At 36.8% G+C, this 17895-nt stretch overlaps 1 protein-coding gene across 8 annotated transcripts in view; it reads left to right on the top strand.

Moving 5' to 3' along the window:
- CNTN4 (contactin 4) overlaps nucleotides 1–17895 on the top strand; it is an 891804-nt gene that overhangs the window by 643288 nt on the left and 230621 nt on the right. For all 8 annotated transcript variants that reach the window (XM_058563517.1, XM_058563546.1, XM_058563510.1 and 5 more), the window contains one exon: nucleotides 16726–16821. In XM_058563517.1, coding sequence (XP_058419500.1) covers nucleotides 16726–16821 — 96 coding nt within the window. The remainder of the gene's footprint in view (nucleotides 1–16725; nucleotides 16822–17895) is intronic.

Raw genomic sequence — 17895 nt, 5'->3', positions numbered from 1 at the left:
TGGTAAAATAATGAAGACCTTCTTCGAGGGAGAAAAATAGAGCATTAAAAACGTGGCTCCCTCTTTTAAAATACCTTAGTTCCGCTCTTCAATCCAACATAACATTGCTTTCACCATCATCATGGTTAAGAACACGTCCACTCCATCAGAACATTGAGATAGGTTTTGGGAGCCTAAGAAATGTGACAGGTCATTCTTGCCCTCAAGGAGCTTGCACTCTCCACTGGAAGTAAGTGTTTTGGATTCTAGTCTCAGATCATTTACTTATTTTTTTCAGCTTTATTGACATATAATTGACACATAGCATCGTGTAAGTTTAAGGTGTACAACATGTTGATTTGGTACACTTATATATTGCAAAATGATTACTACCATAACATTAGCTAATGTTGCCATTGTGTCACATAATTACCATTTCTTTTTTGTGGTGAGAATGGTTAAGATCTACTATCTTAGCAACTTTCAAGAATATAATACAGTATTGTTAACTATAGTCACCATGCTGTACATTAGATCCCCAGGACTTATTCATCTTATAACAGGAAGTTTATATCCATCGACCAACATCTCCCCATTTCCCCCACCTCCCAGCAGCTGGTAACCATCATTCTATTCTCTGTTTCTATGAGTTTGGCTTTTTAAAATTCCATGTATAAGTGGTATCATACAGTATTTGTCTTTCTCTGTCTGACTTATTTCACTTAGCATAATGCTGTAAGGTCCATCCATGTTGTCACAAATGTCAGGGTTTTCTTTTTTTCTCATGACTGAATAATATTCCATTGTGTGTGTATATGTATATACATCACATCTTGTTTATCCATTCATCTGTTGATGGACACTTAGGAAATGAAAATAGAATCTCAAAGAGATATATGCACTCCCATGTTCTTTGCAGCATTATTCACAATAACCAAGATATGAGACAACCATATTATCTACTTATTAGAGGTTTAACTTTGAGTAAATCTATTAACTTTTTTGAATTTCAAATGTCTTCTTCTATACAGTGCTGTTATTACTTAATGCCATCCCTGTCTACTTCACAGGGATGTTTTGATGATCAGATGAGTTATTATGAGTAAAAATGTTGGGTTTTTTTTTAACTTGTTAAAAATAAGATGATACAAATTCATAGAGACAGAAAGTAAAGTGGCAGTTTCCAGAGTCTGGGAGAAGGTTTGAAAGGGGAGCTATTGTTTAATGGGTATAGAGTTTCAGTTTTACAAGATGAAAAGAGTTATGGAGATGGATGGTGGTGGTGGTTACACAACATTATGAATTTATTTCATACCACGTGACTGTATACTTAAAAATATTTAAGAGGGGAAATTTTATGGTATATGTATTTTACCACAATAAAAAAATGTTGGGGAAAAAATATACATACCCCAAGGAGCCCATGCTGAAGGACTGCATTCATTTGGATATATGAGTTCAGGTGCCTTTGATAATTAAGATGGTCCCAAATTCAGGAAAGCTCAACAAAAATAAAGCAATTTTTTTAAGTACTATAAAAATTTAAGGAAACATTATCGTTGGTCTAGTTGCTCCCACTATTGTTATTACTACTACCTCTAATAGTTTTTTTGCTGTCATTGTCATTATTACTGTTATTATTATCATCATCATCATCATCTTCTTCTTCATAATCATCATTTTACCTGAAGCATGGCCTAAAAGAATAAAATTTCTGGTATCACCTATGTCTAAACTCCGTGTAAGGTACTAAATATTTGTGACATTTATCGAGTGCCTACAAAGTGCCCAGCCCTGAGCTTGATGCCCAATATACGTTGATGATCTCTGAAATTTATCTGTAACCCCAAAATCAATACTCTCAGCTGCTTCGTGGTCTTTCTTGGACATATTCAGAGCAGCAAAATATTTGAATCACCCTACACATACTTGCCCTGCTGAGCTTGAACAAGGTGATGCTGTGCCTTCTTGTTTCAGCTCTCATACTACAAACAAGTGTCCTTTTTGCAATCTATTTAGTGCAACATTTTTTGCATTTTTGTGCTCTTTGTGGGTAATTTCGCTGTTTGAAATAGCCCAAGTTTAGTACTGAAGTGCTAAAGTGTTCCTAAGCGCAGGAAGGCTGCGATATGCCTTACACAGAAAATACATGTGTTAGATAAACTTCATTCAGACCTGAGTTATAGTGCTACTAGCCATACGTTAATGATAATGAATCAACATTACATATTAAATAAGGTGTATTTAAACAAAAACACACATAAAAAAAGGTTACGTATGAATCGGTTGATGAAAATATTGTGACCAAAGACTCCCAAAACCTAACCCTGTATTTCCCCCAGGAACAACGGTTTGGTGTTCACTAATTCAGTATTTGCGGCAACTTTATCGAACATAAATACTGCCAGTGATGAGCATCAACTATAGATACCCAGAAGTGTGGTGTTGTGGTTGAAAGTAAGACCTGGACTTAAATGAGAATAGCAAACTTTAAAACTGTTAGAAAAAAATATCAGAGAATATCCGTATGGCTTTGGGATAATGAACAGTTTCTTAAATTAGAAACTAATAAGAATGTTAGCCATAAAGAAAAGATTGAGAAGTTAAGATGACTTCTATTCATCAAAAAATACTAGAAAGAGAGTGGGGGGAAAAGTCATATACGAGGAGAAGATATTTGTAAAAGTATAACTGACAGAGGGTCCCAAATATATAAAGAACTCCAGTGAGTCAATAAGAAAAAGACAAAAATCCGATAGATGAATGGGTAAATGACATGAACTGGCATTTTAAGAATGATGAAATGTGAGTGGCCCATAAACATATGAAAACAACAACTCTATTAGTAACCAAAGAAATGCAAATTAGAAGTGATGGATTGCCATTTCATATACCAGATTGACAAAAATTAAAATACTAAGGTTAGTGAGGAACAACAGGAATACTCATTCAGGCTGACAAGATTAAAACTTGCCCCAACCACTTTAGAAAACAGATTGTGTAAATCTCTTGTGAACTAGTATATCTAAATTTTTTTATACTTCTAGATATATATATTCTAGATCAGAGAAACCCCTGAAAATGTTCCCAGGAAACATGCCTTCATAGCAGTTTTGTTTATAATAACAAATAAGTAGGAAAAAAATAACCATCTATTCACAGTGGAAAGGGTATATAAACTGTGGCAAATTCCTACAAAGAAGTATTAAACCACAGTGAAAATCAATGAACCACAGCTATACTCATCAAAGTTGATCCTCAAAGGAATAATGTTAAATAAAAATGGCAAATCACAGAAGAATACATAGTACAATTCCGTTTTCATAAAGTACACATAACTTTCAAGACTAAACAGTATGTTGTTTAGGAATATGTATGTATAATAAAACCATAAGAAAAAACACAAAATGATAAATATATTATTTTAATCAGTAGTGGAGGGTGCAATCACGAAGGAATACACAGGGGCCTTCAAAGTTACTGTCAATGTGTCATCTGTTAATCTGGGTGTTGGGTTCGCAGGTGTGCATTTTATTATTCTTTAAACTCTACATAATCATGATACATGTGCTTAAAATGTCACACACAAAAAAATTAAAAATAAAGAAAAATCTTGGGTTATATGGAGCCAGACAGATTGAGTTAGAATTCTGGCAGGGCTATTTACTACCAGTGTGAACTTGAGCAAATTATTTCACTTTTCTGGGCCTCAGTTTCCTCATATATAAAAGGAAATATAATAGTACCTGCCTCATGGTATTGTTAAGAGGATTAAATGAGTTAACACCTGAAAAGTACCTCAATCAGTGCCAAGCACTCAATAAATCTTAGCTGTAAATGCTATTGTTATTGCTGCAACCCAGAGCTGCCTCTGAATTAGTACCAAACTTCCAACTGAGCAAGAAAGATGCAAGCATTGAGCTCATCACTTGAGTCCCAGGATGACTCAGCAGAGATCCATAATACCTTCACTAGATCACTCAACTTCATACATACATTTTAGGGACATTTAAAAATGTCTGTCTCACTTGCTGTGCTTTGTAGCATTCTGATAACTATGGCTTCATCTACAATATTTAAAGAAGTCTGTCGAAATTTGTGTACCACAATGAAGTTGCAGTTGTAGAGTTTATTGCTACAGAAGAACAATGGAGGTTGCGCTAGAATCTTATGAAAACTCCAGCAGCAAAGTTGCAAGGCAGAGACACACCTAGAGACTTTGGAATGGAAAATGACCTCAGGTGTGACATTGTGAAGATGGAAAGATGACAGGCTAGTACTCTGAAATGCAAGACATGAGCTTATCTCATATGAAAACTAGAGTACCAGTAGTCTCAATAGTTGTCAGAGTCTGGGTTTGGATTGACCAACCTGAATGCACTCGATGCTAAAGTTCTCATAAGAATCCGGTCACACCTTGCAGTAGAGTGAGGCGGTGCCCTGCACTGTCTGTGTGCTTTGACCTGCAGTAGAATAGTGGGGAGAATGAGCAGGGCAGAGATGGAGATGGAGAGGAACCAGGTAATGGATGCTGACATGAATTAAACCCAAGATCCAAGTCTCTTGATCCCCATACACCTGGATCCATCATCTGTCCAAATGGAATGTTGATTGGATGATTCACCCCCAGCAAAAAGTACTTCCTTTCAACTCCCATAGTGCTTTCTCTCTACCACTCTATAGCATTGATTACTTCCTTTATACCTTGCAATAGAGTTTCTTTTGTGCCTGTCTAATCTAGATTGTAAATTTCTTGAGGTCAGGAACCATGCTTGATTTACCTTCATATTCTCCACAGCATCTCCCCCGCAGGACACCATAAATAATATTGGTGAGGAGAAGGAAAGAAAGGAGGCTAAGGGAGGGTGTTCAGACTGAAGAAAGGATAGTGTGATGGACTGAATGTTTGTGTCCCCCCAAATTCATATGTTCAAATCCTAACCCCTAACATGATGGTTTTAGGAGGAGGAGCCTTTGTGAGGTAATTAGGTCATGAGGCTGGAGCACTCATGAATGGGTTAGTGCCCTTATAAGAGGAGACATGGAAAGCTTCCTCTCTCTCTCTGCTCTCCACCAAGTGAGGATACAATGAGAAGATGGCCATCTGCAAACCAGGAAGCAGTCCCTCACCAGACACCGGATCTGCCAGCGCCTTAATCTTGGACTTCTCAGTCTCCAGAACTGTGAGGAATAAATGTTTGTTGTTTAAGCCATCCAGTCTATGGTCTATTTATTATAGCAGCCCGAACAGTAAGACCTTTTCAGCTCTGAAATTCTCCAGCTCTCTAGCATTTCTAAGGCGGAAAACAGTAGGTCTGTCTAAAGGGACACGTAAATTATCACAGTACTAGTTTGGTAATTGTCTTCATTTAGGAAATCAGTATCTATTTAGTATGCCTGCTCAGTTGTTTCTCCTATTTCTTCCGTTATTTAGAAGTATGGTTTTGTTTTTGCTGGGGAACTGTTTTAAACTTTTAAATGTAAGTTAAAAATACTTATTTATTAGTTTCCTCAGGTGTTACCTGAACTAAGGTGACTTCAACGTCAATTATAAATAAGAAAGTACAAAACTAAATCAAGACTGCTGTGTCACTTGGCACTACTTTGCACCTTCTTGGCAGTCTCAGTGGGGGCCAGCAGCTGAGTTGGCAGAGGGAGAGTGATTTATTCCTCCACATTTGGAGGTAGGATGGGAAGTAAAAAGATTCTACTTTTGTATTTTCTTCCTGTTTTAAAGTTTTCATACCAACATTCCCTATCCTGTTGCCCTAACTTATTTTTCTATAGCACTTATCACCATCAAAGACATTATGAATGTTTTATTTATTTCGTTTATGGTCATTTTACCTACTTTCACCTCTTTGGTGAAAGAGAGATTTTTTTGTTTTGTTTCGTGTTGTTTTTCAATGATGTATCCCCAGTGCCTAAAACAGTAGCTGGCTTATAATAGGTGCTCATAGCAGGCATATTGTAGGTATTGAATGAATCTGTATTGGTTCTTCTCTACCTTACAGTGCATTTAAAAGCAAGGGGCTTAAGTGATGACATTTCCCCAAATTCACAGGTTTCCACACTGCAGCCTTTTCTCTGATTTCTCTCTGTGGGAATGAGAACGGTGAGACAGCACCCATAGCAGAGTCTGAATAGACGATGAATAAACACATAGCTTGCGTGTATATTTGATGATGGTTTTATTTTCAAAACTGTAATTAAATGAGATAAAAATATATGGTTGAAGTTGCCGAAGCAACTTAAATTCAACATAAATAACAGCTGCTCTTCATCTGGGAATTTCATTTATATGCAGAACTTTTCTTATGCCCTTAAAAATGTTTAACCAGTATACAGCTAATTCAGCATCCAGTATCCCAAGAAATGTTTTCTACTCAAAGAAGGGGAAAGAAAAGGGAAGAGAAATAGCCCTCTTTGAGCCAGTGATTAAACGAACCTGTTACTTCCAACAGCTTTGATTTCCCCCAAATAGCTATATGGCAAAGCATGTCCAATTTCTTAGAAGCAATGAATCTAAGCATGACTGGCATTTTCCTTTGAGTCACCAATCTCTATTTTATTAGTTCAAAAATCCAAAACCGATACATAGTGAGGAATCTTCTGCCTCCTTTTAAAGTGAAACTTTTCTGCAGAGCATGGGTGTCAGCAAATACTGATCAAGTCTGCTTCTCCCTTTAAAGTTAACAATCAGTGTAATTTCCTCCCAAGCTTCTTGGGGAAAATTCCTATTTTGGGGGATAGAATTAAGAGAAAGCTTACCTATATGAGCATCTACCTAGTTTCATTTATGAGCGGGAAGTGAGAAACTGCCCCTCTTCCTTTAGAGATTGCATCCACGGCCATTAAGTCCCAGGCAAATTCCATAGTAAGCTCATGGATCCAGCTTCTGTTCCTGAAGGATTAACAAAAGAAAAGAAATGGAATGAAAAAGTTTGAAATGAAGCGATTTTTTCACATGAAAGCAGGGTTTTTCCTGACTGACTGTATGGCTGGTAGATTTGTGTTCGCTCAGGTTTGATCAAGATCTGTGGCTCAACTATCTCCATTCAGTAATATGTTCCCAAGGCTTTTCCTGTAGATTACTAATTTTACAATGGCCTCTTGATATGTGCCTTTTCAGCATTTCTTCAGAGAATATTTATTTATTCTAGTGTTATTTGAATATATCTGATTTGCCCTCTAGTGTTGTCTGCTTATTAAGAAGACTGGTACAATCAATTACAATGTGCTAATTTTAATTTTCAGAGGGGAGAGGAAAAGGCTATGAAGTAAAAGTTCAAAATGAAGAATCATGTTTCTTTCTGTCAAAACTGTAATGATCATAAGTCTATCAAATTATAGAATTCTCATACTAGGTGAAGAGCAGATAATTGTATGATATATCACTGACTAGCTGATAACAGCCCTGGTCACAAATAACAGGCCCGTGCAATTTGCATGATGTTGTTTCATGTTTTCATCATTTCAGGCATTCCCTGGGGCAGCGGTCAGATGGGAGGGTATTTCTTTTGCCAAGCAGTGAATTTGTTTCATATGCTGATTGCATTCCACTCTTAGCTGTCTCCGAGCTTTCATTTTAAGGTGTGGTAGGTGGCTCAATGCCCTTGATCAGAGACGTTTCCTTAAAGCTATCTTCCAGAGCACCTCTGGCCATTAAGTACAAAGGTCCTTTGTAGCCAAGATGTTGGGAAACAGTGTGTCATGTGGACAAATAGAAGAAAGTTCACCCTAGTCCAAGTCTCATTGACTACCACCTCAGTGTGTGAACCAGGAGGGAAAGCAGTGCTCAACAAGTCCTACTAAAGTACCTAATGTGTGTCAGACACTGTTTTGGGCACTGTGCTATAGCCTGATAAAGACTGAAAAGATTCCTGCCCCTATTAAGCCTTCATTTGTGGAGGGGGGAGGAAGGACGATAAACCAAATAGCATATAAATGAATGAAGTAATTGCAGATGCTGGTAATGATTGCTATGAGAGACGTAATAAAGAGGTGATGTGAGAGAAAGTAACTGGAGCCCGGTGGTTGTCTACTTTAGATAAACACTCAGAAGAGGCTACTCCGAGGAGGTGACATTTCATTGAGTCCTGGAGAATGAACATGAGAAGCCAAAAGATGGTTAAAGAGCATTCCAAACAAAGGGAACAGCAAGTTTAAAAGGTTCTGAGACAGAGTTAGCCTTAAGGTATTTGAAACACAGAGTGCGAAACATGGTTATTACAGTATAACTAAGTAAGGAAGAGAGTAGCAGAGAATGAGACTGGGGATGTGGACAGAGACCAGATCCCAAAGGGCCTTTGTAGCGCACACTGACTAGTCCATGGTTTATTCCAGAATTTGCTAGGGCAATGTTTTTCTGAAACCTTGGTTTCTCTTTGTGTTTTGTAAGTATGAAACCAAAGATAGAGAATGCAGCTGCCTAACCATTAACACTCCTGAACCAGGGTGATATGCGAAAAGAGATGATCTCCCATAGAGAAAAATGCTGGTAATAATAGCTTGTGTTTTAGGGCACCTGTCTCCGAAGGAGAACAACATTATTTATGAAACCATATCACATTAATCGCAGTAACCTCGTGAGTTAGATAGGTGCACGTTTTTATGGAATACACAGGGTAACTCAAACATTTTAAATTGAGTTGTTCTTTGGCTTCGTAAATAGCACAAAGGTCTAGATAAAAAAGAGTATGTCAAAGAAATGAGGAAAGAGAAAAGAACTAAAATGAGAAATAAAAATAGCTATCAGGAAAGTCACACACTTACAGAGAAAAGGGCAGCAAAGCAACCTTTATTTTCTTGTAAAGTCAAGAAAATAATGGTAGAGAGGTAAAGAAATGTGAGAGTCTTATAGTCAATTAGACAATCAGCAACAGGTTTCACTCCTGTTATTTAATTCAGTAGAGAGTAGAGGCTAAATATATGGGCTTCCAGGTCAGGAAGACCTGGATTCTAATCCATGCTCTTCCTTATACTAAGTCTGTGATCTTGGATGTTAATTTTTTTTTCTATAAAATGGGATTAGTAATAATATATACCTCACAGAGTTGTTGTGAGAGTTACATGAATGAATACATGGAAAGTGAGAAATTGTGTTCTTTATGTAAGCTATTGGAAACTGACCTTACATTTTCCCCAAAGAGTTAATATTTACAAAAGTGATTACATTTCCAAAGCAGCCCAAAGAAGCCTCCTTAAAACATAACATTGATTATGCTATTTTAAGTTCTTGCTTAGGTTTTGTTGTTGGCAACAAAAAGTGATATAGTAATGTGATGCAAGAAGAGAAGGAGGAGAGTAACCTTTGCTTTTGCTAAATGCAGGATTGCTGACCTCAGGCAGATTTGTCTTTGGCAATCTCTACACACCTTTCCTCATCCTATTTTTTAAGTCATTAATCTTTCTTGAGCTTCCTCAGACCTACTTTGCCTTCCCCATTACTTCATAGATTACATTTTCCTTTGTTTTTTTTTGTTTTTTTTTTGCTTAATCAAAAACATTCAGAGAATCCATACTGCTCTTATTTAATTAAGAAGAAGCAATCTAACTGAATTAATTCACTCTTCACTGTAAATGAGCAATAGCAAGGTAATGCATTTGCAGCCATTTATGGTTTTAAAATGGCATTTCTATAATTCCAAAGTAATCCCTAAATTGTAGAGTTTCATCTGGTATGACTAAAGAGGGTGAGAAAAAAATTCAGACATTTGGAGGGAGAACATTGTGATGTCAGAATCAGCACCTGGGAGAGCTCTCACAAATTCTTTCTTTTTGCTTTGAAGTAAGTGCTCTAAGGATTTTCACAGTGATGTCCATAGCAACAGCATTAGGAACTATGCAAGAACAAGATCATAAGCCATTTCTGTGAATGACTCATTTGTAAACTGAGTGTACATTAACTTAAGAATATTAATAAGACCCTTTGTTATCTATGCAAAGATCTTGAAGAGATTTGCTTTCCTTTTCAATATCAAACCACCACCTATAATCAGATTTTGGACCCTTAGTTTAGACCACCAACAAATTGGGGTAATTAATGTCAGATCTTTAGCACAGCCATTGGTTTTTGTATTGTTTTGTTTTACTTAGTTGTTGGAGAGAAAAAATGGCTGGCACCAATATTGGGAACAAAGGAGGAACTCAAAAAGTATTTGCTGAAGATTGGATAAACACATGGAAAAATTAATGACATAAGGAAAGCAAGATACTGACAAGCATATCTGTCATGTTTTATGATTATATATATGTATTTCAACTTCCTATTTCCATCTGGTATACAGTGTGAACTCCTAAAACTTTAAGCTCAATGAGTAAATTTATATAATCAGTAAATAATCCAATGATTCATCTTTTATTTCTGTTTTAAAATAACATATTTTTGCGCCCTTTATAAAAAATAAACATCAATTTTTACTGTTTTATGAAAATGATATTTTCCACCTTTACGTTAAAAAGTAACACAAGCTCTCTCAGACCATATCATCATAGGAAGTTCTTAAGGAGAATTATCTGGATCCAGTATATCTCAGTATATCTTAATTGTAAGTCATATAAAGAATACAGTCCATGCACTGCAAAGAATGAGGTATCTGGTTCACATCAGCATCTATCTAGACTTGAAAACACAATTAAGACTAGCAAAAGAAGATGTATTTTAAGTCATATCAACATTTTTTCCCACAGTAGGATTGACTTGACCACTCTAGTGTTACTTTAACTGGTAGAAGTTTGGACTTGCTAGCTTTCCTCCAGTGGATCAATTTTCTTTAGACTTTCCTTTGATGCTCAGAAATGGTAATGATAGTGCTAACATTTATGGGCTACAGGCTTTGGACCAGACAGTATGTTAAGTGCTTTGCATGCGTGATCTTAATCTTCAAAGAGCCCTATGAAATAGGAATTATTGTCCTGGTGTTAGAGATGAAAAAACTAAAGTTCAAGGAGATTAAGTAACTCCCCTACAACATATAGCTAAAGAGCAAGAATGCTGAGTTTGTACTCAGGTCCTTGTGACTCCAAAGCCAGTGTGTTAAACCATTATGAAATTCTTCCTCTTGCTGTATACTCTCTCAAGGAAAATGCAGTCAACCATGCCAGTCTTACTAATGGTTTCTTCCTTCTTCTGAGTGGAAGGAATATCAAAAATGTAGATTTGCAACTCCTAAGGTTTTGTAAATTTAGACTTATTTTCAGTGTGAGTCTCTAGAATTCAAGAAACCATACAAATGTGCATCCACACATGCACACACTTAAGGAGCAAATGGCAGAAAGTCAAAACATAATTACACTGCATGATAATTGGTTTTTAAAGTTATGTTCCAAAAATACCTCTTTTTTAAAAAATAAATTGGGCAGTCATCGTTATGGGAGTCATATTTGTAACAAATGTATCGGTTGACCATTTTTCCAAGCTGATATTGATTTCCTTATTGATTGCTACTTTCAGAATTAGAAGAAGGAATAACAAAGGGAACTGGTGCTGGCAGTTTCTTGTTCTGAGGCCACCCTGAGAGAATTAATAAATTCGAGTCTGTCCAGGAAAAAAGTGAATTGGTATTTTTTTCACTTATAGTAAATAATACATGCATTAAAAATATATTTATTGGGCCGGCCCGATGGCGTAGTGGTTAAGTTCGCATGCTGCACTTCTGGCAGCCCTGGGTTCACAGGTTCGGATCCTGGGCGTGGACCTACGCACCGCTCATCAAGCGATGCTGTAGCCGGCATCCCACATAAAGTAGAGGAAGGTGGGCACGGATGTTAGCCCAGGGCCAATCTTCCTCAGCAAAAAGGAGGAGGATTGGCAACAGGTGTTATCTCAGGGCTGATCTTCCTCACACACACACACAAAATACATGTACTACTTGCATGGTTTACTATACCATTTTTCCTCTTTCCTTTTCTCCTGCCTCTCTGTGGAGTCTTAATAAACCATGATTTGTGTTCTCATCTCGTTAACCTTTCCTGGCCATTTTAAAACTAAACTTCTTATATTCTTCTTTGGGTGGTGCCACCCTATGAATGGCTTCAGCTCTCCCTGTTCATATGTGTGATAGGTAATCCTTGAATGATGGCCTAAATAAGTTATTCTTTCTTATTTACTGCCAGTATGTCTCAAAAAATATCTTGGATCCTCTTGATTTTGTTTTCTCTTCCCCAGCTCTGAGCATTTAATAACTTTCCAGGGAGGATATATGTAGAGAATTTTTTTCCCTTCACTCTTTGATTTACTCTTCAGTCTGAGTTTGAAATGTTTGTGTATATTAAGGCTTTTTATTATTTATCACATATTGCAGCTGTAAAACCTCTGTACAGTTTTACTTCCTCAGGAATTTAACTGCTAAATCATTTTGTCTGTGTTCTCAATAAGCTATATGTTCCAAGTACTATAGCATATTTTCTAATCTCATTTAAAAATAAAATGCAGATTAATTCCATAGGAGAACAAAGGACAGTTGTTTTCACAGAAAAATATGATATGAAAACACATCTGCCACAAAATTGTGCATGCCTTAGTACATGATTTCTGGAAAAATTTATGTAAAATGCTAATGAATAAAATCAACACCAAAAAGTACAGCCATTTGTTTTTTTAACGTCTACAATAACATGTCGATGAACCATATAAAAAGCTAGAAAAACAAGCTATTTTGACAAACCATGGTACATGGATATTAATTCACTGTCATACATACACATCATTTATTCAACCATATCTTTAGTAACCAACTGCAGGGAGCTAAAGGGAATAAAAGCCAAGTGTAATTGTTCAGCTACCTTCCTAACAATGTAAGCATTTAGCTCCTTAAGAGAGTTGTTTCTGATTGTTTTCTCCTTGTTCAGCTTCATCCTTTGCACCTAATGTTTAACATCCCCACATCAAGTACTCGCCCACAAGAGAAAGCAAAGGAATAGAAGGTTTCAAATTAAATGTACCGACTCATTGCATTGTGCATTGAAATGTGGATTTTCTTACATGTTCACTGAAGAACATAAAATTCATTCAAATAAACTTTTTCTTTTTTGTCTCTAAGATATGGAGTAACTCGTTTGAATGCTCTTTTTTGCTGGCTTCGCTAAATCAGTGAGGAAGCCATATATCTGGTGCTTCAGAGCAGTGGCTTTGGAGAGAGACAGATATGAGTTTGTGTTCTTCTTCTGGTCACTTCCTAGGTGCGTGAGGAAAGTACTGAACCTCTCTAAGCTTCAGTTATATCACCTGTAAATTGGGAATTTGAACTATAATGGAATTAAATGAGATCTATACGAAAAGTACTTGGCACGTGGTATGACGTTAATACATTTTGCAAGTAGATACTGTTATTGCTAATAGTGCAATGGTCGTGGCAGTAGAGCTTATCCATAATGTATTCTAACTATCTCATAATACTGACCATTACCCAGTACCAAAGCTTTGGAGATAAAATGACTCTAACTAAAACAATATGTATGGGAATATTGCTGAGAAGGGCCTGGCCACGAGTGAACAACTTACCAAAAAGAATCACTTTACACACATAGTTGTTTAATTTAGAAAAGTTGTTTAATTTAGAAAATTATCATGCTGCTACCGATTAAAATCCGGATGAATAGTTATATCTGAAAAGACTAGTTTTGAACATGCAGCTGTTCCTTAAACATGTGCATAAATATGATGTCTTTTGCTTAGCACGTACAGCTCTCTGTAGAGTGCATTTGCTATTTGGAACCCTTTTTTATTTTTTTATTTATTTTTTTGTGTGAGGAAGATCGGCCCGGAGCTAATATCTGCCAATCCTCCTCTTTTTTATTTTATTTATTTTTTTGCTGAGGAAGACTGGCCCTGGGCTAACATCCATACCCATCTTCCTCCACTTTATATGGGATGCCGCCACAGCATGGCCTGATAAGCAGCGTGTCGGTGCACGCTGGGGATCCTAATTGGCAAACCCCGGGCTGCCGCAGCAGAGCGTGCACACTTAACCGCTTGTGCCACCGGGCCGGCCCCTGGAACCCTTTTTTAAATGGAATGATTGGGGTATGATTTGCTACTGGATTACAGCGTTCCTCAATGGACAGAAAAAACATATAGTGAGCACCAAACTTGTAGTATGAAAGGCCTTGTGCTTTTCAAATATTATCCCGTTTAATCTTTGCCTATAATTCCTATTTGAAAACAAAGCACATTTATTCTCATTTTACTTATGAGAAAATGACGACTTGCCCAAGGTCTACAACACAGCTCATAAATGGCAGAGATGATTTTCAAACTCAGATCTGTCTAAGTGCAGTCTTTCCAATCACCATGTAGGTAGAGTCTACTATCTGGAATCTACTTTAATTAACTATTAAGAAGCATTTCTAATTGTTTTTTCAAATACCAGATTAATGTGATATATTCTGACTGCCCGAATCTTGTAGAACTGCACAGATGCATAAACTAAAAAGGAGGAAACAGGAATCCAGATTTTTAAGCTCAGTTAGGACAGTTAAAAACCGTTGCATATATTTCTCATTATCTTTCCCATTTCCTAATGCACTTCCTCTAGTCAGAACCGTGGTAGATTTTGCCTAGATAAGACTTGATCTCTATTATCTATCAGCTCTTAATGTTTCAGGCAATTCTGGAGATTGGATGGAATCTCTGTGCAAAAACTTAGATGACTTATTCCAAGAACCTGAATGCAGAAGTGACCATTCAGACTGATTCAGTGTTACTTTTAGGGATAATGGTGTTACAATATTAATGCCATAATAAAGTTTTTTAAATCTCAGGTTTAGTCTCCTTTGAAGGCTTCTCAAACAATTTCCTTAAGAGAAGAAAAAATCGTGTCTGAGCCTCACGTGGTGCTCATTGAATAATAATAAGTTTATTACATCAGAAATGTAATTCAAATTATAGTAATGTTTCATTTTGTTCTGTGTGTGTCCTCCAGGTGCCCCTTTTCACACTCAACTCTGGCAGTCTTTGGGTTCCTCTGATTAGGTGTTACCTGTCAGTCCTCCCTACTAAACTCTTGAATCCCTGCAGGGCAGAAACTGTGTTCTCACAATGTTTACATCCTGATCCAGCAACTAGATGATGTTTAATGAAATTTTTATAAATATTTGATTGATGGAAACAATAATGTTTGAGCTTAAAATTTGTCTAGTTCCAGAAGAAACTGGTAATCAAGACATATATGTGTATAAATTTTTTAATACCCTGAACTCTCCCTAAAATCAAGCCTGAGTGTGGAAACATCCATTTTGTAACTGCAGGAAGGCTGTCCAGGTTCACCTTCTAGCTCCAGCACTCACTAATGTGGTAGCCTTTAACAAATTCCATAGTGCCTCTCTTTTCTAGTCTGTAAAATGGGGACGCTAATGGTACTTAACTCATATGATTGTTATTAAGATCCCCTGAAATAATCATCATAAAATACTTACCAAAATGGCCACCACGGAGGAAATAGTCCATAAATGTTACTGTACTCTAGTGTGCACAGCTAGATGGCTTGCAACCCTGCAGAACATACTTGGCTGGAATAATTCTCAAATCTGATAAGGGGCTATTAAATCAAATGTTTTAGACAACAAAAAATGAAATGGCACTTAAAACACTCCTTGTTGAGAGGATTTACATTTGGGAGGATGAAAGAAAAAACATTTTTTTGGAACAATAATATGTCTGTCACTTTATTAGACATATTTCTCTCATTAACTCATTTTTATTGGCAACTGCTTATTTGCTGACTCAAACTGTGATCTTTGGGTTTGTAATGTCTTATCTCTCTAACCAGACTTGACCTCCTTGAGAGAGGGGAACTTTTTTCCAAACAGATCATTGGATGGTATCTTATAAATATTTAAAAATATGTAAGAACTTTAAAACAATTATGTATATGTCTATTTATACATTGTATATAATGTGTGTGTATAGAGAGAGTCATATTCTAGGTACATACAGAGTGACAAGTATAATTGCATGTAATAGAATGATTTGTGAAGTGCACAGAATTGAGTAGCAGAAGACATGAATTTATATCCTGATAATGATATTTAATTACAGAGAGATCTTGGGGAGGTCATTAACATCATTAAACCTTGATTTCTTCTCCTAGACCTGTACTGTCTAATCTAGTTTTCTGCAGTGATATAAATGTTCTACCTTTCTGCTGTCCAATATGGTAACCAGGAGCTATGTGTGACTTGAGTACTTGAAATGTGGCTAGTGTGACTAAGGAACTGAATTATACACTGTATTTAATTTTAATTGTTTTAAATCTAAATAGACACATGTGGCAAGTGGCTACCTTAGTGGACAGTATAGATATAGAATCAAGGAGAACAGAATAATATCATGTGAAAAGAGTCTACACTGAATTCCCCTAGTATGGGTTCTGCTAAGGCTGTTTTTCAGCAGAAGACTGTCCTCTTTTGAAATATAGTGATACTCTCCCATAACATCTTAGGACTTTAAATTTATTTTATTTTATTGAGGTCATAATAGTTTATAACTGTGAAATTTCATTGGTACATTATTATTTGTCAGTCACCATATAAATGTGCCCGTTTACCCTTTATCCCCACTCCCCAACCCCCTTCCCCTCTGGCAATCAGTAAACTGTTCTCTTTGTCCATGTGTTAGTTTATCTTCCACATATGAGTGAAATCATATGGTGTTTGTCTTTCTCTGTCTGGCTTATTTCGCTTAGCTTAATATCCTCAAGTAGGACTTTAAATTTTAAACCATTTTTACTTTATTTCTCCCAATAGATCTTGAAAACTTTAAAACAAGAACGAGAAGCACTGTGTCTGTCCGCCAAGGTCAGGGGATGGTACTACTGTGTGGCCCACCAGCCCATTCTGGAGGTAACTATAAATGCACTGAAATGTGCACACTTCACTGGCTGCTATTTTTCTTGCTGATTTTCTCCCTCTTGACACCAGCTGAGGGGACAGTGTCATTTGTAGAGATTCCCAAAGTCCCTCTGTGTCAAGGAAGAATCGTTGTCACTGCCTCCCATAATTAGGATAGGAAAATATCAGATTGTGCAAATGTTCCACCCTACTGCTGTCTTCCTGGGACAGGGGGAAAGACATCTGAGTCAATGGAAATCAGAATCCTGTTGCTTGGTAAAGCAACGTGGATAAAAGTGCTGGTACTTTTTCCAGCTTGATTTGGTTAAAAGATGGTCTTGCTTCATTTCATCTCGTTCTTGGTCTGGGAAGGGATCAGACTCAGATCCAAAGTCCCTTGACCACAGAATCCAAGATCACTTTGTGAAGACTCATAGTGACTAGATCAGTTAAGAAGGCATTTGACTGCAAATAACTGAAAACTGTGCTAACATTGGCTTTGACAGACTGGAGTGTGTGTTGTTCTCACGTACATTTCCAAAGGCATGTAGTCTAAAGCTGGCACTGCTTCTTGAGGATGTCAACCAGGACTCAAGCCCTTTCTCTGATCTTTCTCTAAAGTCTTTAACATAGCATTGCTAAGGCACCAAGTGAGCAATCTAGATAGGAAGAAATGGAAGGACAAAAAGGAAGCCTTTTTTTTTTCCAGGAATTTAATGTTTCAGTGCACTTTGCTCTAGCTTTAGCCAGCCTGCTACATTGTCTTTTTTTTGGGAGTGAGGGAGTTTGGGGGTACATAAAGTGGACTTGAGGATTTCCACTGTACAAAAAAGATATGACTGAAAGCAAAACAGTGTAAGCTCCCTTTTTTTTTTTGAAGAACCAGACATTTTAAGACAGAAGCTTTGCAAAATATTCACATTTTTTTATCATTAAATGAGAAAATCTCATTCGTTATATCGTCACATTGCTCATCAGAGAAATGCTGCAGTGATGAAGAAAGTCAGTGTTGGGTCAACCAAAGTCCTCATTTCTACAACATTCACTTGCAAAGAAATAATGTCCAACACAGCATTCTTGGTTTTC

This window comes from Diceros bicornis, chromosome 2 (assembly GCF_020826845.1).
Source record: "Diceros bicornis minor isolate mBicDic1 chromosome 2, mDicBic1.mat.cur, whole genome shotgun sequence".
Classification (NCBI taxonomy): domain Eukaryota; kingdom Metazoa; phylum Chordata; class Mammalia; order Perissodactyla; family Rhinocerotidae; genus Diceros; species Diceros bicornis.
This window is presented reverse-complemented; position numbering and strand designations above follow the sequence as displayed.